General features: G+C 36.9%; 1 protein-coding gene and 3 long non-coding RNA genes across 4 annotated transcripts; 1 reads left to right on the forward strand and 3 right to left on the reverse strand.

The window, feature by feature from the left end:
- The first annotated feature begins 15240 nt into the window (after positions 1-15240).
- Positions 15241-16217, forward strand: LOC110636032 (uncharacterized). The gene is made up of 2 exons (XR_002491283.2): positions 15241-15828; positions 15970-16217. It is a non-coding gene; the product is annotated as an uncharacterized LOC110636032 (long non-coding RNA).
- A 1409-nt stretch (positions 16218-17626) lies between these two features.
- On the reverse strand, positions 17627-19407 carry LOC131176930 (uncharacterized). Its single transcript, XR_009146733.1, has 2 exons — positions 19212-19407; positions 17627-17938 (listed from the first exon to the last, which is right to left on the reverse strand). It is a non-coding gene; the product is annotated as an uncharacterized LOC131176930 (long non-coding RNA).
- A 428-nt stretch (positions 19408-19835) lies between these two features.
- Positions 19836-20418, reverse strand: LOC131176935 (uncharacterized). Its single transcript, XR_009146735.1, has 2 exons — positions 20183-20418; positions 19836-20101 (listed from the first exon to the last, which is right to left on the reverse strand). It is a non-coding gene; the product is annotated as an uncharacterized LOC131176935 (long non-coding RNA).
- Positions 20419-20423: 5 nt separating this feature from the next.
- Positions 20424-22568, reverse strand: LOC131176933 (MDIS1-interacting receptor like kinase 2-like; the record flags this gene model as incomplete). The annotated part of the gene is made up of 1 exon (XM_058141953.1): positions 20424-22568. A coding segment is annotated over exon 1 (2145 nt), but the record flags the coding sequence as incomplete, so codon positions are not given.
- Between the last annotated feature and the right edge of the window lie 201 nt (positions 22569-22769).

A 22769-nucleotide genomic window follows, 5' to 3' on the forward strand; every position in this document is an offset into this window, starting at 1 on the left:
AGGAATTTAAACTTGAGACAGAGGAGATGGATGGAGCTTCCGAAAGACTATGATTGCACCATCCAGTACCACCCTGGGAAGGCCAATGTTGTGGCAGATGCTTTGAGCAGGAAATCTTCTGGCAGTTTGGATCACATTTCAGCAGAGAAGAGACCGTTGATTCAGGAAGTACATGAGTTGATGGATCAAGGTTTAATCCTAGATCTTTCAGATGAGGGGGTATTGTTGGCTCATTTTTCAGTGAGGCCAGACTTGAGGGACAGAGTTAGAGTTTTCTAGCACAGAGACCAACAATTGATGAAGATTATAGAAAGAGTACAGCAAGGTGAAGGTGGTGAGTTTGGATTTGCCAATGATGGCGCCCTAGTGCATGGTTCGAGGATATGTGTGCCCGATGTAGACAATCTCAGAAATGAAATCATGCAAGAGGCACACTATACACTATCTGATGTCCACCTGTGTTCCACCAAAATGTACCATGATGTGAAAGATAGCTACTGGTGGAATGGCATAAAGAGAGACATAGCAGACTTTGTGTCCAAGTGCTTGACTTGTCAGAAGGTGAAGTTTGAACACCAGAGACCGTCAGGGAAGCTGCAAGAGCTCCCTATCCCAGAATGGAAGTGGGAAATGATCACTATGGATTTTGTGACTGGGTTGCCTCGTACCACGCGAGGATATGACTCGATATGGGTAATTGTCGACCGTCTGACCAAATCAGCTCACTTCTTGCCTGTAAAGACTACATACTCTGTGGCACAGTATGCCCGACTCTACATTCGAGAAATAGTCAGATTGCATGGAGTTTCGACCTCCATAATATCTGACAGAGGGCCCCAGTTCACTTCTCGGTTTTGGAGAAAGTTGCAGGAGGCACTTGGCACACAGTTGAACTTCAGTACGACTTTCCACCCTCGCATGCATCGGACAAATTGAAAGGACAATCCAAACACTGGAAGACATGCTTCGCATGAGTGTCTTGGATTTTGGAGGTCAATGGGATGAGCAGCTAGCTTTGGTGGAGTTTGCCTACAACAACAGTTATCACTCCAGCATAGGGATGGCACCCTATGAGGCACTATATGGAAGAAAGTGTAGGTCTCCTCTGTGTTGGACAGAAATGGGGGAAGCGAAGGTGCATGATGTAGACCTAGTGCAGTACACTTCAGACGTAGTTCCTTTAATCAGGGAACGAGCAAAACAACTTTCAAGAGGCGTAAGAGTTATGCAGACTGACGGAGGGATGTGGAGTTTGCAGTGGGCGACTATGTATTCCTGAAGGTTTCTCCAATGAAGGGAGTCATGAGATTTGGAAAGAAGGGCAAGTTGGCACCTCGATATATCGGACCTTTTGAGGTTACTGATAGAGTTGGAGCAGTTGCCTACCAGTTGGTGCTACCACCCAACCTTTCTCACGTTCATCCTGTGTTTCACATCTCCATGCTCAGGAAATACATTCCAGATCCTTCTTATGTACTGCAGCCGGATGTGATAGAGCTAAAAGAGAACTTAACATTTGAGGAGCAGCCTGTAGCCATAGTGGACTACCAAGTGAGACAGCTGAGATCAAAACAGATTCTTATGGTTAAGGTTTTGTGGAGGAGTCAGTCAGTGGAAGAGTGCACCTGGGAGTCAGAACGGGACATGCGTAGCAAGTACCCTTATTTGTTCAATGGATAATCATATGCTTTATTCTGCCTTGTGTAAAATTCGAGGACGAATTTTCTGTAAGGGATGAAGAATGTAACACCCCAAAATTTTTAATTTTATGAGCATTTTTGGTATTTTAATTTTATTAAATTTTTGGAATTTTTTTGAGATTTTTCGGATTTTAAAAATCGGGTTCGATTTTCCGAAAATATAAACTTTGATGATTTTTAAAAATTAATTTAAAGACCACGTGGCAAAACTAAAAATATATTTGGAGTCTACGTATTTTTCTGAGTTTTCTGAAATTTTTTCGGAATTTTTGGACCTCGTTTTCGGTCCCGAGGCAGAGTAAAAATTCAAAATTTTGTATTCTGAATCGAACCGGCCGAATCGAACCGGACCGGATCGGACCGGTCTTCTTCCCTTTTTCTTCCCCGCGCGCGACGTTCCCTCTCCCTTTTCTCTCTCTTTTCTCTCTCCTCCCTCCCCTGCCGCCGGCCAGCCACCTCCCCCTGCCACCCCAGCCGACCGGCGCCGCCACCCTGCCACCCCAGCCAGCCGGCCGCCGCCCAGAACGGTCGGAAATGTAACACCCCCGTTGCATAGCCTGGTAGATTTCACTGTTCCGGTAACCGGTGTCGGTCCGGACAATTATTGGGATTAGGGCCACACCTAAGACAACTTGAGAAGACATAAACATAAATAATTAGTAATGTTTAATTAGTTAACTACAAATAAGAAAAACAGAACATAAGAGGTTAAACGAGCCGAGAGTCACAGCGATGAGTGACCTCCTCGGGAACGCATCGCAAGTCATTTTAAACTCAAATTTGAATCGTAAAAGTGACGCTTCGGTACTTAGTACCCTTATGAACACAGTGGAAAAGAGAAAATCACGAAAAAAAACTGTTAAGTCAGTCAAATAATTAGGTCAGGGAGCCAGAAGAAATATTGGATTATTTGCAAACCGGGATGAACCGGCGAGGGGCAATTTGGTCAATTGACCCCGAGAGCTGACTCCTGACCTAACTGTCAAATAACATCGAAGAAAAGAAAATTTCGGAATCAAGAATTAAATTAAAGAACTAATAGAAAAATAAAAAAAAAAAAAAGAGAAAAGGAAAGAGTTTGGAAAAGTCAAAAGTTATGACATCATGCATGATGTCATAACTAAATTAATAAATTGAATTAATTAATTTGGATTTAGGGGTCTTCCATAAGCAAAAAACGTGTAAAGGAAAACAAAAGGAAAAAAATTAGGATTTTCTTCTTCTTCTTCCATCAAGTGCCACCCCACCTTCCTCCATAAATTCTCCATGAAAGTTTTTCCCTTAAGCTTACACTAAGCTTAATTTCTCCTTACCCAACCTTAATAAACCTCATAAAAACTTCATTAGAGCTTGATATTGTAACTTGGGAAGAAGACTACAAGAAGAAAGAAGGGCTAAGAGAGAGGTTTGAAGCTTTAAGTTGAGGTTAGTATGTTAAACTCCTTATTCTTCCATTTAAATGCATGTGTGATAATTGAAATGAGCTTAGAAATTATGAAATGAAATAAAATCATGGGAGAAGGACTAAACTGAAATTTTGGCCTGGTTGATGGGAGTATGATTGGTATGGTTTGATGTGTTTAAAGGGAATTAAAGATGTTAATAAACTTACATTAGTATGGTGTTAAGATGGAAATGCACCAATTGTGATTGAATGAGTGAGTTAGGGTTTCAATGCTAGGGTTTATGAACCAAAATTTGGAGAAATGCATAAATGGCATGTTTGACCTATTGTGAAGTGAAATAATGGTCAATTATGACCAAATGGATTGTGTGGGAATGGTAGGAAATTAAACCAAATTCGTAGGTCAATGGTCATGCTGCTGGCAGCATGACCAAACCCACTTTGAAGGACCAAAACTCAAATTTTACAAGTCTAATTGATATGCCACCAATTGGGGATGAAAATAGACATAAAAGAGCACAATTTTCATTAAGGAACCATGATCAAAAACTGACCAAAACTTGGTGAAACAATTGACCAAAGTGAGTTGATAGCAGGCTGCCACTGCACTAAACTGACCAAATGAACAGTAACTGTTCATTTGGTCATAACTCGAGTTAGACAGGTCAAATTGACCTGAAATTTGGCCAGGGGTTAGAGGGCATATAGATCTAAAACTTTCATGAAGAACATCACCCCAAATTATGCCATTAACCCATTCAGATTATTGAGCAAAGTTAGGTTACCAAACCTGCAACTCTGCAGAATTTTCATTGAGCAGCAATATTTGGATGGCTATAACTCTCTCTAGAAAACTCGGATTTAGGCGATTCTTGAACCGATGGAAACCTAAGACATATTACAACATTTCATATGAAGAAAGTGAGACCAAATTATGAACTTAACTTGATCAAATTATTGACCAAAGTTGGACCAAAATCTGCCAGAACCCAAAAGTGCAGCATGAACAGTGCACGTGAACAGTAAACTTATTTTGGCCATAACTTGAGCTACAAAACTCCGATTGAGGTGATCCAAAAATGAGAATACACTTAAGACAATAAGGAACATTTTCTATGAAGGAAGTTTTGTTAAATTCCAACAGTAGATCGACTAATGGAATAGTGCAACTTCGGAGAACCAAAACCGAAAATTGGCAATTTTGCCAAAATGACCTAAGCTTTAAACAAATGACCAAAACCAACAAGTTTGGTGACCAAAATGTGGTATGTGGGTGAAGTTGGAGTTCCCATACCTATTAAGCCTTAGAAAGTCAATAATTTGACTTGAATAGTGCAGTGAATAGTAACCCGAAACACAAAATTTCGAGAATGTCGAATTTAACACGTTAGAGCTAGGTAAATGTGAAGTTAAGTTTATTTTGGATTTATTTTAAGTTTTAGTACTGAAACATTGGAAAATTTCGTGTTTCAGTGGAAAAGAATACCGGGACAGAACCCGAGGAGTCGAGTCGAGTCAAGGCCAACAGGCGACTCATTTGAGGTTTGTGCACAACATATACTTTTATAATCATCTTTTGCATATCGTTTTGAATAATGTGAAATATTGGATTATGGCATTCTTATGATGTTTGATCTAAATTGTTGAAAGTTATTATGTATATTTGAAAAGAAAAAGTTTATCAAATTTTTAATATAAGTTTTGAAACCACATTGTAATTAACACATATTTGAAAAACTCACTAGCACAACAAGTGTGGGTAATTAGTTTCAATTTTGATTCCTTCTCCGGAGAAGTGTTGAGGTGTGCCAAGTAGAAGAGGATGTGAATGGATATCCATATATTTGAGCTAGCTAGCCTTGTGATATGATTTATCATTAGCCTCTTGCTATTGAGATTCATGTGATTTCTCTTTAGCCTCTGGCTATTGAGATTCTATTTGTTTCGAATGGCGTGATCTAACTGTGGGTTTTATGAAATGTGTTTTGATACTTTGAAATGCACTTGGTTTACATGTAAAATCTCACAATGCATGATTGTATTTAATTTTCATGTTTAGCCAAAATTTTGAATGAATGTGCTTTAAGTTTTGCATAAAGATTATTTTAGTATATTGTGCACCACTGAGTCCTAGTACTCGATAGCTTTATTGTCCGCATCTGAGAGACTAGAGGAGCAAAGATCGAGTCACGAGGTGTGTGAAGTCATCAGCTTGAAGTCTTCGGGTATAATTTATACCCTAACTGTAAATACTTCTTTTGATGTATATATTGCACATAAATGTATGGACATGTAAAAATGGGTCTTGAGCAGCTTGTATACAAATTTGTATGAAGTTTGTAATAAAGTTTAGTTTGTGTTTCTTTTGATATAAATTTGTAAGGTTGTGTATAAATTGTTTTGTTTTTAATGAAATATGAATGATATTGATTGACAGTATTTTGAGAAATTGATTGAGTTTGATTGTGAAACCGAAGTAGTGGTTGAGAAAAACTTTTAGAAGTGCTTTTTACAGGTATTCGAAGAACGGTTTTCTCAAAATACAGAGGAAACTCTGTCAAAATTTTTATAAAATTTGCGGATAACTAAAATGGACCAAAAATATTAACTAGTTTTAATATTAACTAAATGTTTTAAATACTTATTAGAAAATGCTCACCACTTATCAAAAATAAGAAAATTGTTTTAAAATCCCTTGTAGGGTACTTAATGAGTTATCGGTAGGCGAAGTGCGGTAGTTCATTAGGTATTCTACGGGATCATGTTATGCCTTACAAAGGGGTAAGGTGTGACAGGAAACCGCGCGCGAAACGCCCTCCCCTGCGCGCGCGGCGTTTCGGCTTCTCCGGCCAAAATCCGGCCGATCCGGCCACCAATTGGACCGGGTCTTGTGTCTAAAATCATCTACTCGACGAGAGCTTTCCATAGACACCAAGAACGCCGAAATCCATCGAGCGGTTTGTCCGATTTTTGCTCGGGAAGATTTTAGCCCATTTCGACTTTTGGGCTAGATTTCTCGAAAATCGTGAATCCCACGAGAAAACCGAGGGTACCAGCACGCTCCACTCGTCGAGAGCTTCGCGGCGACATAAATTTCGAATTTTTCCGACACCGTTTTTCGGTGGGTCCCACGGAACTTCGCAGTGTATTTCCGAGCATTAAATGAGCTTAGAAAATTCTGAAAAATTTATGTACTAACCCCCGTGTTATGGGCTTCGTGTAGGTATCCTCGATTCGCGGAAATTCGACAGTTGACCAGGTCTGCGAAATTCCGGCCAGACAGACCCGTTACCGGAAAAGTCTCCGAATTGGACCGAGGTTTTGGCTAGACCCCATTGTCGACGCGTCGGCGCGTTCAAGTCGGAATTGGCAAAGGTAAACTCGAACCTTGTTTTTTTCGTAATTTTCTAGTGCTTAAATAGGATTAAAAATCCGTAAAATATTCGTGGTAGCTTAGAAAATTATGATTCTTTTTGAAATAGCTTAGTAATATTGCTAAGGACCGCGGGGCAAAGTTTTAGAATTTTAAAGCTGATTTGGGCAATTTTTGCAAAAATGATCAATAATAAGGACTAAATTGAAATTTTACGCATTGTGATGGATGACTGATTTGATGGGCCCAGGAGGAGCTGTGTGATATGATTGAGCTGTGGATATATGGATTGTAAATATAGAAGTGTGTTTTGAGCCATTTTGCAAAGTTGGGTAGGTCCTAGGTATAGGGAGACTCTGCGATTTTAAACTACGACTTAGGACGTATTGGTCTTTTCTTTATTTGTATTGAGTCAAATTTATTAAATGATTGTAATAAAATTGTCGTGAGCGGACAGACCTTCTTCCTCCGCCACCACGCCCACAGTGATTGTCGTCAAGTCTGTGAGTAAAATATTAATTTTAATTGTAATTTCGATATTATTATATGTTCAGCATGCCCATGCATCACTTATATGCATATATTTATGTAGTTAAACTCTAGGCACGAATTATGATGCATTGATAACTGTTAAAGTGCCATGATGTTGTTGTGGTAATTTGGAGCAGTGTGCGTGCGTTGGCGTGCGTGTGATGTGGTGTGGACTATGGATAGGACGGGTAGTCACGGCTTGAGTTCTTCGCTGGGAACCCGATCCTTCGAGGGGTAGTCACGGCTTGAGTTCTTCGCTGGGACCCTCGATTTGGTTTATTAAGCGAAAGTCCGGCTTGAGTTCTTCGCTGGCACCAGGTTGGATTTAAGAGAGCTGTATAGGGGATCAGCTCCCATATGTTATGATTGATGCTACAGGGTGCGTGAGTGCTCCAAATTACCTTTTTGATGTTATGATGTGAAAATGTTGTTGCTGTTGCATTTCACTCCACAGGTTGCATTAGTACTAGATAGTTATAGAGATTATGGTTAAAATTGATATTTTACTCTCTGAGTCGAACGCTCACTCCTGTTCAAAAATTTTTACAGGCCACAGGAGGATATTTTTTTGAGGTTAACCTGCTTTCTCCCTCGCAGGTCGATTACTATGTTTGTATAAACTTGTTAAATCTTAGAATTTCCGCATGTGTTAGAAATGTTTATTTGATTTGGGTCTGTAACCTAAACTATTATTTTTGGACACCAAACTTAATATTCTATGCATGTTGGATGGATTGGATGAGGGAGCTGAGCTCCCATTTATTTTTATGCTGATGAGTATGTGGAGGGTGAGCTGAGCTCCCCAATGGATTGTTTATTGTGTTTACAGGTTGGGTGAGTCGAAAACTCCCCATTGGAAAGTCCATTTTATGGCCGGACTCTGTCCGTTTGTTTTCTTGAATTTGGGCCCAAATGGGCCTTAGAGTTTGGTTAATGAACAGTTAGGCTTACTACGGGCCTCGGGGGCTTTAGGTTGGCCCAGCTCCTAGTGCCGGTCTGGCCCATAGGTTGGGTCGTGACAGTCAAGTAGAGATCTCAAATAGAGAGTTAAAAAGAATTCTTGAGAAAACAGTGAATAGTTCAAGGAAAGATTGGTCACTAAAGTTAGATGATGCTCTTTGGGCCTATAGGACTGCTTTTAAAACTCTTATTGGCACTACCCCTTTTAGATTGGTTTATGGGAAAGCTTGTCATTTACCTTTGGAGTTGGAGCATAGAGCATATTGGGCCATAAGGACATTGAATTTTGACTTAAAAACTACAGGAGAAAAAAGAATGTTGCAATTAAATGAACTTGAGGAACTTAGATTGAATGCTTATGAAAATGCCAAGCTTTATAAGGAAAGAACTAAGAGATGGCGTGATAAGCATATTAGGAGGAAAGAATTTCAAGAAGGGGATGTTGTTCTCTTATATAATTCTAGGTTAAGGTTATTTCCCGAAAAATTAAAGTCAAGATGGTCAGGGCCTTACACTGTTATAAAGGTATATCCCTATGGAGCTGTGGAGATAGGGAATGAAACCTTAGGTACTTTCAAAGTTAATGGGCAGAGATTAAAGCATTATATTGTTGGAGAACCCACACAAAAGGTTGTAGAGGTTTCATGGCTTAGTTCCCCAGCTGGGGATATTTAGGTGATTTGGAGTGGAAGGTCAAGCTTAAGACCTTAAACAAGCGCTTCTTGGGAGGCAACCCAAGCGTATCCTTTTATAATTTATTAATTTTCCATTTCATTTCATTTTTAGTTTTTACCCCCATAAAACTCAAAAGTGACATTTGTTTCTCTTTTGTAGGTCATTCATGAAGATTGGGCAAATTGAGACTTGTAGCAAAGAAAGGAAGAATTGAGAGGGAGCAAGTATAAGCAAATTCATGCATTTATCTAGTCCCTGTGAATAGTAACACTTTTAAACTTGTGCTAAATTGATGATATTGAAATCTACTTGATAGCACATGTTTGACTTTGTGTCTTGTGTACATTTTTATGAAATGCAATTTAAGGGAGGATCAATTTTGATATTTAGGACTGATGTGAGCTTTATTGGAGTGCAAAATTAGTATTTGTTGAGTTTTACCTTTTAGTGTATATATAGTTTTTGTAGTCTGTTAGAATTTGCATGTTTTTGTTTGAGTTACTGTTAGTTTTTGTAGTCTGTTAGTTTTTGTTACTGTTCATGCTACTGTTCATGCTGCTTAAGAAGTCAATTTCTATGTATTTTTTGCAATTTTTGAATGCTTGGAACTTGTTTCAAATGCTACTAAAAATGTGCCTTGGGTATAAGCTTAGGAATAAGACCATTTCATTAGGTTTGCAAAAGGGTAATCACAATCCATGCCTAATTTGATCTATTTGCCTTTCAATTCCCTCATGGTTGTATTATGTTTGATAAGTTTATGAGAGATGATGAGCTAAAATTCTTCAATTTTATGGTGTTTGTGTGTATTTGAGATTTGCTGAGGGTCGTGATAGCATTCTATAGCATTTGGACTGTTTTTAGTAAGTAAAATCACAATTTTTCCAAAACCTGCTAAAACTTGCTGATGATGTTGCTTACCCTAAGCTGTACCCTATGCAACTCTTGCTTAACCCTAAGTAAATTTCTGCTTGACCCTAAGCAACACCAGAATCTTTAATTCAATAATTGCTATGTTGCTTACCCTAAGCTGTACCCTTTGCAATATATGCTTAACCCCAAGCATTAGCCCAAGTTACCAATTGTCTGCCCTACATTTTAAAAGTCCCAAATTTCTGCCACTTTTATCCCATTCTCACCCCCGATAAACTAAAGCATTCTCCTACTCCCTCCACCATCTCTTCCGGCCATTCTTGGGAAGTTAAAGAGATTATTTCTCTTTATTAAATGGCGAGAACCAAGATGTGGTCTACCCACAAACCCAGAAAATCCAAACATTCTACTAAATCGAAAATGGTTACTCCATCTTCACCTTCTGCTAACCCTAACCCCAGTCTCAGTCCGCCGTCGCCACCCCAGTCACCACCGCAAACTCCACCACTACCTCAATCGCCTCCACCATCTTCACCACCACTACCCCAAAACCAAACACCCACCCTCATTCTGCCGACACCCCTCACACCACAAAATGAAGTCCCAATTGAAACACCCATTATCGAAACCTAAATTCAAGAACCGATGCCCGAACCTGCGCCAACTCAAGCCAAATCTAAAACTAAAACCAAAATGACTGCGGGTAGAACCAAGAAAGCCTCTGTTGCAAAAAGAAAAGGGAACCCCTCTGTTTCTTTGGACTTCAACTCTTCACTTAGGGTTTCCTCTGAACCAGTCAGTAAAAGAACTAGGTCATCATTGTCAATTTCGTCACCAGTGGCTCCACTCCCTGTATTTCAGTCACCCTTAGCCTCTCCCCAGCCTGCCAGTGCTCCAGCAGCACCTTCAACATCTGTCGATGACATAGAGGAGGTACTTTCTCCATTACCTTAGGCTTTTAAAGACATAGACATGAAAAATGCTTATGAGAGTTTAGCTTCTAAGCCCATTTCAGTAAACAAATATATGGAAGAGCATATTTTAAAAGAATTAGGAATTTATGACTCTATGTTTGCTTATTTAGATGCTGTCAACTGGACTGAGTTTACTAGGATTAGGGAACCAGCGTATAAAGATTTGACTTTGGAGTTTTTGAGTTCCTTAAGGTTGAATTTCAAACCTACTGTCCCTGGGCATAGAGATGTAATCTGCTTTAGATGTGCCGGCATTAACAGGGAGTTAGACATGGGTTCTATGAGTGCAATTTTTGGTTTTCAGGATACTGGCTATAAGAGCATTGAGTGGCAACAAACCATCTATGATCTTGTTAAATTCTGGAAAGAAATTGCACCTTATGGAGGTTATTATAGGTAGAGGACAACAAAGGCCACTAGGATAGTGGATCCTGTGTTAAAATACCTTCATAGATTTATCTCTTACACTGTCTTAGGCAGGGAACACAGTAATAGCATTGTGGGTGCTGGAGATTTAATTTTCTTGTAGTGTATCAAGGAGAGAAAACCAGTTAGCACAGGTCATTTCCTAGCTACTCATTGGCACTAAACTGTCACAAGACATACCATAGGTAACATAGTTTTTGGAGGTTATATAACTGGCATAGCTAATTCATTTGGCATTGATGCTAGTTTACATAAGCTACTGCCAGTGTCTGGTGAGTCCTTTTTAGACAGCACAATGTTGCTTCACATGGATCTTTGTGAGAAGATAAGACATACTTATGTGTTGTTACAGCAGCATGTTGATGCTAGTGGGTCTGCAGAACCAAGTGCTTTTACACCAACAGAACCTATGGCAGCACCTCAAGCAGCCACTGCCTAGTAGTTTTCAGCAGATATTTTGTCCCTCCTAAGATCCCTAGAATCTAAAGTAGCCAGCTTCACTGCCCAACCATCTGCTCCCTCACCTGACACCACAGATATTCTTACAACCTTGAAGGGCTTAGAAGTTAAAATTGATGTTCTGGGTCAGCAGCAGGTCAACTAGCAGAAGAGGCTAGAAAAGAAGCTTAAAAAGAGATTTTCATCTCTTAAAAAGAAGCAAAAGCAGCAGCAATTTTAAATGTTGGAGCTCTACAACAAATTGGCCCAATCTTTCAACAATTTATATCATTGGGGCCAAGACATGCTCCAGCAAATGAAGGACCTCATAGAAAACTTGGAGACTGCCTCTAAAGCTTCAGATCACAATGAAACTACTGCATAACCTAAAGCAGACCCTGATGCAACAACAAAGCCTTGACAGCAATAGCAGTAGAAGTAGTTTCTTTAGTTTAACAAGTTTCTATTTCTGTATTTGTTTCTGTGTTTGTTCCAGACTTTGGTTTCATTTTGTCTTTTGTTTGTTAAACTTCAAACTTTGGTAACAGTTGTGATTTATCTTATTTTATGGTTGTGCTCGCACTCACACATTTTCTTTAGCTTATCCTCTCCTGTTTTACTATCCTATGTGTTTTTGCAGTTGCGAATCTTATTATTTTCTGAATACTCCTATTTTACACCTTGGTACACATTATCTTTGCATTTTCTCCTTTATTCAGTTCTAATTTTGTGGATATTAATGAGTGGCACAGTTTACTTTCAGCCAAATCTGTTTAATTTCATCATGAGGTACTGAATCACTTGTAGTTCTTTCTATTTTTTTTAACATGTTCCCAGTGCTTAAGATCTCGCTTAACCTTATGCAAACCTCGCTTAGCCTTAAGCAACATCTTACGCAACTTTTTAAGCATTGTAAATTCATACATTTGGGATACTTTTTCATATTTTTCTCTCTAAAGTTTCATTGTTAATATTATTTTGAGCTAATTTTGGAATTCTTGAGCTTCTATTGATTTAATCCCCAATTGTATATATTTCATTAATTGATTAGTTCACACAATTTTGCCCATCTTTGCATTCATTTTAGACATTGAGGACACTGTTTCATTTGAGTTTGAGAGTGATGGCAAAATTTTTGCAAAATTTTTAAAATTTTCGCAAAATTTTTAAAATTTTCTTTAAAATTTCATTCATTCATTTATTGCATTTCATTCATTCATATATTGATAATTCATACACTTATACATATACCACACACATGTCTATACTCATTCACATACATTTGCATATAGTTTTCATATAGATTACACTTAGTTTTAATTTGATTTAAACATTCATTTTAGGATCATGCATATCATAAAAATAATTTTTTACCTTATCCTTAGAGGATTGAAGAATTGTTGCAATCACATATAGAAGGCAACTAAAAAGAGACAGTTCTCAACTTTGAACTGAAATCAGGCAAACCTGTCAAAGATCTGTTCAATCAGCCATTTTTGCCGTGGAATGATACAAAGAAATATTCATCTCATAGAAGATGTTTTATTCATTTTATTTTAAAAAAAAAAAAAACTGAAGAGAAAAAGAAGAGCGTTACAACCGGTACCTATAATCTCGTTCCAAGTCTCCACTTTCACCTAATCAATTGAACCAGTCCTGGCAAGACTTTGGCTCCTTACATTTACCTTTACCAACATTAATTAGCACCAAATCTTGGAGGGTTAAGTTTGAACCAAATTCAGCATTGGATAATGACAGTTCTAAATTTTGTATGAAAACATGAACCCAAAATTATCAATGAGTGAATGGATATGTGTATGTTCGTCAAATTTTTTTAGGGACTTGGAAAGACGATTTCTGAATTAAATAATCTATTTACCTATAATCTCTACCAAGTCTCCACCTTCACCTGATCGATTGAACCAGTCCAGGCAAGACTTTGGCTCTTTACCTTTACCTTTCAAAGCATTAATTAGCACCGTATCCTGGAGGGTTAAGTTGGAATCAAAATCAGCATTGGAGAATAGCACTTTGGCATTTTGCGTGGAATTGGATTAATATTTGCATTTTTCTTGTCTAAAGCTATTAAATATGTAAACCCAGTCTAAATAAGAATTTCATATTTCTTTCCTTTGAATAATTCCGTTCCAATCTTTGAATCTTCCTATCTTCGCACCAGCTATTAATGTAATTGTACCACACCTTTTATTACAATTTTTTTAAAAAGAAAGATCTAGTTTTCGTAGAGTACAACCATGGTGTTCAAGGAGTTGGCAACAGGGTTGATGTCTTCTGGTTGCCGACTGCACGAGAGGGCTTGTCAAATGCAGGTTAGGCTGCTGGCGTCCTTCAGGATGATGTTGGCTACCATGGAGACGTTGCTAAGTTATTGGGCAATTTCGCATTAATTTTTTTTATTAAAAATAGAGACACATAAACGTAGCACTTTAAGACAGGACTTGACATTTTGATAAAATCATAACAATTATTATCAAAACCTTTCATTTCATACAAGCGTTAAGTGCAAATCTAATTGCATTAGGGAGGATGACCGAGGCACTTTGCCAGCAGCGCTACAGCCCATGGTGGCCCGCAGTAATGGCGCTATGCTGATTCTTCCTTACTAGTAGTGTGCTTAATGACTTTTCGCATTTTTAGCTTGAACGTAACATATTCCTTAAACTCATGCCCTTTGATTTGATATTAATTATAAGGTTACCACTACCCTTTGCTTTTACAAATTTTATAGAAAAAATGCCATTAAACACTCATGCCCAAATAAATTTTATAAATATGTCATTAAATATTGCTATGTGTCATTTTTTTTATTAATATTAAATGATTTAGTTAATGGTAGACCCTGAATTTTATCATCTGCCAAAATCATTGATCTTGGTTGCATTAGGACCCTTTCATGCATGATATAATTTGGCTTCATTTTATTTTCATATATAAAATGTGTATGAACATGCCATCAACATAATATCCTGTATAATTACACTAATTAATAGCTGTTCTGGTGCTACGCACTATTGTTAATGTCTACGAAAAAGAGGAATAACAACCAATAGAATACTCACAAAAATAATTTTATCTGAATTTAAATTTTATTAATAAATTCAATATTTGAAACCACATTCAATTTAATTAAAATTCATTTTAAATTATACATATTCATCATAAACACAATTATCATTATTCAAATACCATTATATTTTTATTTTTATTAATAATTTACATTTTAAAAGTTTAACAATTCTAAAAAAATTATTTAATTTCTATTTAAAATATAATACCTCAAAATTTATAATATTATTATATCGTTAATTATTATATAAATAAATTCAAGTAATAAGTATCCGATGCATAAAATTTAAATTTAATCCAAATCCATCATAAATAATATTAAATTCTAATTAATTCTATATCCAATTACATACCATTTGAATTTATCATATTAGGTCAAAATTTGCTGTTATTTCTAAAGCTATTTATTTTTTACAAGAAAGAAATCAATCTAACAAGTAAATTCTAAAAAGAAATTACAGGGTTGTATATGTTTCTATTCCTAAGGCTGCTTCACTTTTTATAATTGTAGGAGTACTTGTATCATACCATTGCTTTGCATTCCAAATTTCCACTTTTTATTTAGTTGCTTGAAAGAAATAAAGGTACTTTTTAACCTATAATTCTATTTCTCTCTTAAATTTTTCCCTTTTTTCTGGGGAACAGGGTCTGACTGTTGCCAATATGTCAGCGACAACATTCCCTCAAACACTTGATTGGCCGCATGGAAATCTTCTTCAGGTATACTTTTTCTAATAAATGTTGTCATATTATAAATTTTGCTGGCCACTGACTTCGGTGATACTTGATACTCCGCAACTTAGTTGCCTTGGAGTCCAATGGCTGGTTCGTAGTCATATTATTTCTTTTGCACTGACAAGCATCATAGATTGGAAGTGCTGCAGCAGGAATGAGGCAAAGGATTTCTTGCTTGTCTCTTCCAATAGTTCTTTTCCTTTCTCCCTTCTTTCTAATTTCTTTGTTTCTCACCTTGCTAATTGATACTCTCTGTTCTCTCTTCTTTTCTCTCCTATGTCATGTTCTCAAGTTAAACTATTTTGCTAAAAATATGGGTAGATGGATTTGCCAACTCAGGAAATATTTGTCTCTGTTCATTGTATTCTTTATCTTTATTTTGCTTCATATACTAGAGTTAACCTTCTTTTAAGACTATTGTTTACTGAGTTTCTTCTGATGCAGTTATGCCTCTATACCGGTTTCTTATCATATCAGCTGTAGATTTTCTTTTGGTTTCATCGTGAGCTTCTTATCCTGTTTTTCTAAATACCCTTCTTTCCTGTCACTATCAAGTGCATTGAGCAAGGCATTTCATCAGTGTCCAATGAAATTGGTAGACAGCCAGCTGAAAATTAGATCAGATGCAAATGTTTGCTTCAGCAGTGGCAGGTAAGGACTGAACCTTTCAGCAATTCATGTAGGTATAAAAAGTTACTGTAAATTTAAATGCAACTGAGGTTTTAGTATGTTGGATGTGGAGTTCTACCACTGTTCATCAGACTAACCAATTTCAGCTTCTTGCAATTGCAGAACTTGCATTTTTCCGTAATTCAATTGTCCAATCTGATGGACCAAATTTTGGGCTTTCGAAAATTGCCCAGCAGATCATTCGTGTTATCAATGAAATATATTAGTGATAGTGCTAACTCCTGGGGATAGATGGAGGGGTCAGTAAGTGATATGTTGTTCTTTCATGGCTGATGTATACTTTATATTCACCATACATTTGTAACTTTATAAAAGCTGATTACAACAATAACATGTCAGCGATTTTGAAATGGTTTTTGCCCGTCTATCTCCAGTCTTTACAGAGAAATTGTGCTTTCATGCTTTCCTGGCAAGCGTGTCTGATGCTGGCACGTTAACTTGTTCTAGCTTTGTTCTTTTCTTTTTCTCCTTTCCATTTTACTGAGAAATATGAAGCTTTCTTGTGGATTAAACTCCTGTATGGTACGTGGGAAATACAAAAGAAACCTTTTATAGACACAATAAAAGAATAAATATTATTTTTACAATTATAGCAAAGGAAAAGGATGCTACATTCTAGTGATTTTAGAAATTTGAGAAAGACATGTTCTATAATGCAATCAGTCTAGCAGACAGGGGAATGTTTTCTTTCAACAAAGGTGACACTGGGGTGCAAACATGTTCTTCTTTGTGGTATTATGCGACACTAGAACAGCAGTCTTGCATAATTTGCGATTCTGATACGATAAAAGATGAGAAGAAAGGAGTTATATGAAGGTGAAAGGTACAGACGAATCCTTGGTATTTGGTTGATTGACAATGAGAAATTGCCAAATAGGTAGTGGAACGTAATAAGTACAAATTTCATCGTCCCAAAGATCTTCAATTGTCTTGGATAGACTTGTTGTCTCTTTAACATAAACCTCTCCTTTCATGATCTTCCTTACCTCCAATTTATCAATGCCGACAAAATCTTGATCGTCCAATTAGAGATCTCAGGCCTCCATGTTTCTGATTGAAGCTCTTTACAATGCTGCTAGCCCCTTTGGATAAGCCCCACAACCTGAAAAAATACCTTAAAAGGTCGGGCTCTATCGTTACTTAAAGATGTTTTAAAGCTCAATTGGCTAAATTGAATTGGCTTGATCTTTGGACTTAGTAGATAGATGATACAGGTAGTAACGTGATTTTCATTGCCTGAGATGAAGTGGTGTTGTGTTTAAGAGTAATGGATTTTACGATTGGGCTTTCAGCCACACAGTTGTTTCCATGAATTTCCAGGCCAACCAAGTGGTGAACGGGTGCTTACCTCTTAGTGCTTGACTTACTTCTATCGATTCGTGATATATCCATTTGTGATATGTCAAGTAGTTTGAGTTTCACTAAAAGTTAAATTAAAGAAAAAATAAATAAATCGTATACTAAACTTTAAAGTGCATTTGGTAGAAACTTTAAACTTTAAAGTTAATTTAGTATCTAAACAAATAATATTAATAAAAGGTTAAAAGTTATAAAAATAACAATTACCCCTTATTAACTCATATTAAAATATTAAACACTTTCTAATAAAGAATTTGGTCACTAATTTAATCTAATAAATATATTTTCTTAATTAGTGATGTAAATTCATATTATATAATTTTTTAATAAAAACTATTGTGTAGAAACAAAATATCATATATAATATAATAGTATAGTTTCTGATCGCTGCAGGTACCAATAAAAAAAAATAAATCACGTTTAACTTTATCTCAAAAATTAATTTAATAAAAAATTTATTGAAGCACAAATATTTTATCCGAAACCAATTTCGGCAGCACAACAGTACCGAAGCAAAATCCAATAACTTTACGATCTCATTGCTAGAGAAGTTGCTGACACCTATGCAACTACACGTTCCCAAAAGGATCTCTCCGTTCCAGCCCATGTGGATTCAACCTCAAAGTCATCTTCGTTGGGCACATGCACAGGATCACAAACCCCGGGCTTCAGCTTCACTGGCCAGTGCACCAGATACTCTATCACCAAGTTTCTATAATCCACAAAGTAACAACACACATCTAAAATATATGTTTCTACAACTACAACCAAAGAAGATTGTATCGAATTTTTTCTAGATTCTCCTCTCTTCCCTAGGCCAATACTTGGAAACTATATATGTGCATGATAACAATTTTTATTATGTATAGATATTGATTCTGTTAAGTAGATCATACATATAAGATATACATTAATTGCTGTTTATATTATTTATCCTATAGGGTCAAGACACATATATATGTTAGGGTATTACATGAAAATGCTAGCTAGCTATCGAACTATCAATATTTTGGTTCAAGGAAAGGCAAGAAATGTCCCTTCACTAGCTACCAGTTTAGATGCAGTGTCACCACTTTTCTTTTTTTTTTTTTTTACGTGGATAGAAGATACAAAAATAATTCAGCGACAGAAATGGACTGCTGTTAAAATCTTGACAATTTTAATATTTCTATATAAGCCACTCACACTTTCCATCCATAATTGATATGTGATCCTAAAGCACTACATCCTTTTCATTGTGCATTGCCATTTTTCAGATTTCTAATTAATAATTAAATATGCCTAAATATTTGTTGACTTTGAACTTAAAATAAAATTTGTCTCGACAAAGCCATTTTTATATTTCTTTTCTAAAGAAATCAAGTCAAATTCAAAAAATGAAAAGGTTATCAGAAACCCCTTGAGCGAGGCCTGTTAACTAAGGCATTCCTAGAGTTTAACTGTTGCATTGATAGAACATTAATTCACTAAAAGCTACCAATTCCCACCAAATATGACAGTAATCCATTGATTAAAAATTTGTCAAAGCCAGCTAAAGACCCGATTATGTAGCAGTGTAAACTTGATTCCACTTTCCCTTAGAAATAAATTAAAAAGATGCAAACAGATTTAAAAAAAAGATAAAATGTTTAATTTTATCTGTATATTTATATTAGATTTATTGAAAAAATTCGATGTAATCTATTTTTAATTTTTTATTCAAATTGATCAAAATTTTTTTATTTAAACTCAATTCAGCTCAAAAATTAAAATTTATATACTAAGTTTCTCGATTTAAATAAAAAAAATTTTCAATTTCTTGACTTTAATCTAAAAATTAAGAAATTAATTTTTTTTATTTTCTTATTTTTTAGGCTAAATTGAGCCTAAAAATTATCAATTCCACATTTCAAATTGGAATAGTTTGGAACCATCTTGAAATCTACTCTTAATGCCAAAAAAAAAATGAAAAATAAAAAAAAAGAGACGCCTGCTTCCAGACATACATTATTGCCTGCATTCTTATATACAGCGCAAGAGAGTTGATCATTACGTTGTATCAGGCACCAAGCTCTACTGCTTCATTCTGTTAATGAATACCGAAAAGAACGAAATTCCCCGGTGCCTTGTTTGCAGAATTAAAAGAAAATATCAGTAATACCACGAAGAAAACAAAGGAACAATGAAGAAATAACACAAGGACGAAGTTAAGAGTCAACAAAATTAACCAGTAGCACGCACACGCAAAAAAAAAAATAAAAATAAAAATAATTAAAAAAAAAAAAAACAGTGAAAGGGGAACAAAATAGAAGAAAATTTAAGTGTAATTGAGACAAACTACTCAGACTCAGCTAGCAAACATATTCACCGAGTGGAGTTCAAACACGAGTAGCAAGTTAAGCCAAATTTAAGTATGATACTGCTCGACCAAAGTAGTTCGGGAGCCTAATCTAGTATTTCAAATATATTTTATACTATACTATTTAAATAATAATTTATGATATTAAGTTTCAACTCAAGCCTTAATTCAAGATCAATAACTTTAATAGCAATTGAGTTAAGTTTGAGTGTCCAACCGAGTTGTGAATGAACATGAAAAGATAGGAATACAGGATTAGATCAAGCTGGAGTTGAGTTTTCTAATCAAATCAAGTTAGAGGAGTAGTAGTACATTGTATTGATTTGACTTGGCTGGACAGCACCCCTATGAATATTGAACCAACGGTAATCCAGATTTTAGAAAGGCCCTCTTGATATCCATATTCAGTTAATCTACAAACCAGTATTAACTTCAGATACTCATCATCTATGTTCAACTTCAACTACTCAGCTTTTAGAGCGGCGCCAACCTTTCGTAAACACATGGTGATACACTCATCTCCTGTAGTAGACCAATCTGCAAAAGGTAAATGAAAGTTAGCAAATCAACATTAATGTAAAATCCAAAAAAAAGAAATGCAAATCACCAACTAGTGACCATTAAGTAGCCAGGAGTAGAAGGATCAGGCAACTCATAGTGTGAAATTGCAACGAACAATATTTTCCATTTGGATGCAGCTGGAAGGGATCAATTCACGATGCCTAAGCAAATTCGTCTTCCAAGATCAGAAGCTTCCTTCCAGTGAATTAAAACTGAGAATAGGATGAAGTTTTACTCTCATTGCCACTTTTTTTTAAAAAATTGCTGACCAAAATATACCATGTTACATCATTAGGTACTCAACCTCTCCATCTCTGCTCTGATAATTCAGCTTTTTCACAGCTAACATTTGAGAACCTGACATTTCCACTTTGTAAACCTTCCCCGTTCCCCCCTCTCCAATGCAGTACTTGTCATTGAAGTTTTCTGTGGATTTAATGATGTCTTCATACGCAATCCTCCCATCGAAATAGCATATCGAGAATGGATCTTCTCTGCTGCTTGATTTGCTTCTATCTTCTGGCAAATTACTTGATCTCCATATCCGGAGAAATCCAAGAACACCAACTAATGCAAGTGAAAGGAACAGCCCACCTGCTATCGGAGCAAAAACAATTACAGCTCTGTTTTTCTTATTCCCATCACTCTTTCTCTCACGTGTGGCATTGCAGGGTCTCAGACCTTGGACCAGACCGCTGCATAAGTCTTTATTGTTGCTATAAGCACTTGGCTGGAATGAACGGAAGATGTTGCTATCGGGAAGTGGACCCTCTAAATTGTTGTATGAGAAGTTGGCATCAATCAAACTCCACATGTTGCTAAGAGAAGTAGGAATTGAACCACTGAGATTATTGCAGGATAGATTCAGTCGTTCTAAACTCGTAAGCTTCCCAAGCTGAGAAGGTATCCCTCCAGTGAGAAAATTATAGCTCAAATCTAGTGAATCTTGTAAAGCTACAAGATTACCAATTTGATATGGGATTGTCCCGTTCAAGCTATTCTGGCCCAAGCCTAGCAGTTGAAGTCTAGTGCAGTCGCCTATTTGATACGGAATTGGCCCACTCAACATGTTCATAGAGAGGTCTAGAAACTGCAGGCTGGAAAGTTCTCCAATTTCAACTGGCACCTGACCTGAAAGCCTGTTATCTTTCAGGCTTAGAACCAACAGTTTGGATAATTTTCTGAGTTGCACCGGTATCTCTCCAGAAATTTGATTGGAAGAAAGGTCAAGCACTGCTAGCCGGTTCAGTTGACTAATCTCAACAGCGATTTTACCACTCAGCATATTCCCAGCAATTCTCATAACTGTGAGGTTCTGACATTCTCCCCAATTCGCGGAGATCTCACCTCTAAAATTGTTGAAACTTAGGTCAATATAAGTGAGATTTGGATATACTCCAAAATCTTGGTCTAGAGCTCCCGTGAGATGGTTATGTTCAAGCCTGACTCTGTACAAGTTATGGCAGTTTTTTAGGCTTAATGGGATTGGACCAGAGAAATTGTTGAAGGCAGCTGTGAAGTTGATTAGCTTTCCACCTTGGCACACTTGTTGTGGCAATTGGCCAGTGAAGTTATTCTCAGAAAGGTGAAGAACAGTTAACGATGAAAGATTGCCCAATTCTGGAGGCACAAAACCGGTCAATTTGTTTGTGATCAAGCGCAAATCAGTTAACTTGCTTAATCTGCCTAAATTTGGTGGGATGTTCCCAGACAGGAGATTGCCGGAAAGGCGCAGAATGGATAACTCACTCAAATTTCCTAAAGATCGAGGGATGGGACCATAAAAATGATTCTCATCTAGCGCTAGAAGAGACAGATAATTCAGGTTTCCTATTTCTTGAGGAATCCTGCCACCAAGCCCTGTAGTTTGAAAGAGTAAATTTTTTAGGCTAACAAGGCCTGTTTTGGCAGCACCTGTTCCATCAGGGAACAAGCGCGGGTCTAGCACACCAGTAACATTGTTTCGAGAAACGTCAAGCTCGTAAACCTGAGTGAGATTGGCAAGAGAAAGAGGCAGAGTGCCGTTAAGAGAGTTGGTGGAAAGGTCAAGGAATTGGAGTTTGGAAAGTAACCCAATGTTGGACGGAATGGTGCCTGTGAGTTGGTTTACTTTAAGATCAAGACGAAGAAGATTTGGGAAGGAAGAGAAATCTAAGAATTGGAGAGTACCTGTCAAGCCTGTGTATGCAAGATTTATTTCAGTAACACTTCCTGCATCATTGCACATTATTCCTCGCCATTCGCAATGATTTGTGTTACTGGAATTGGCATCTTCCAGGGAAAGTCCCCATGACTGGAGAATTGACTGATTTCCCAGGCTTTCTTTCCACTTGAGGAGGGCCAGAGCCTCTGCTGTTAAAGCGAAGCTTGCTGTACAGGAAGATAGTAACACTATCCAAGAAACGAAAAGCGCATATGAGACACAGTTCCCTTGGTTGGCCATAGCTGAGAAGGTTCTGTTTTCCTGCTACCTAGTTGCTGGACATTTATCTCATGTGCTAACGCATGGCTTACGTTTTGTTTCATTTGGACTAATTACCTCCAGCAAATACTAGCATCTAGACCCGGATATTGGCCGTTTCGGACTGGAACTAGATCGATTTAAACTGGATTGAATCGAGTAAATATGGATTTGACTTAAAAA

This window comes from Hevea brasiliensis, unplaced genomic scaffold, assembly GCF_030052815.1.
Source record: "Hevea brasiliensis isolate MT/VB/25A 57/8 unplaced genomic scaffold, ASM3005281v1 Scaf283, whole genome shotgun sequence".
In the NCBI taxonomy this organism is placed as follows: Eukaryota; Viridiplantae; Streptophyta; class Magnoliopsida; order Malpighiales; family Euphorbiaceae; genus Hevea; species Hevea brasiliensis.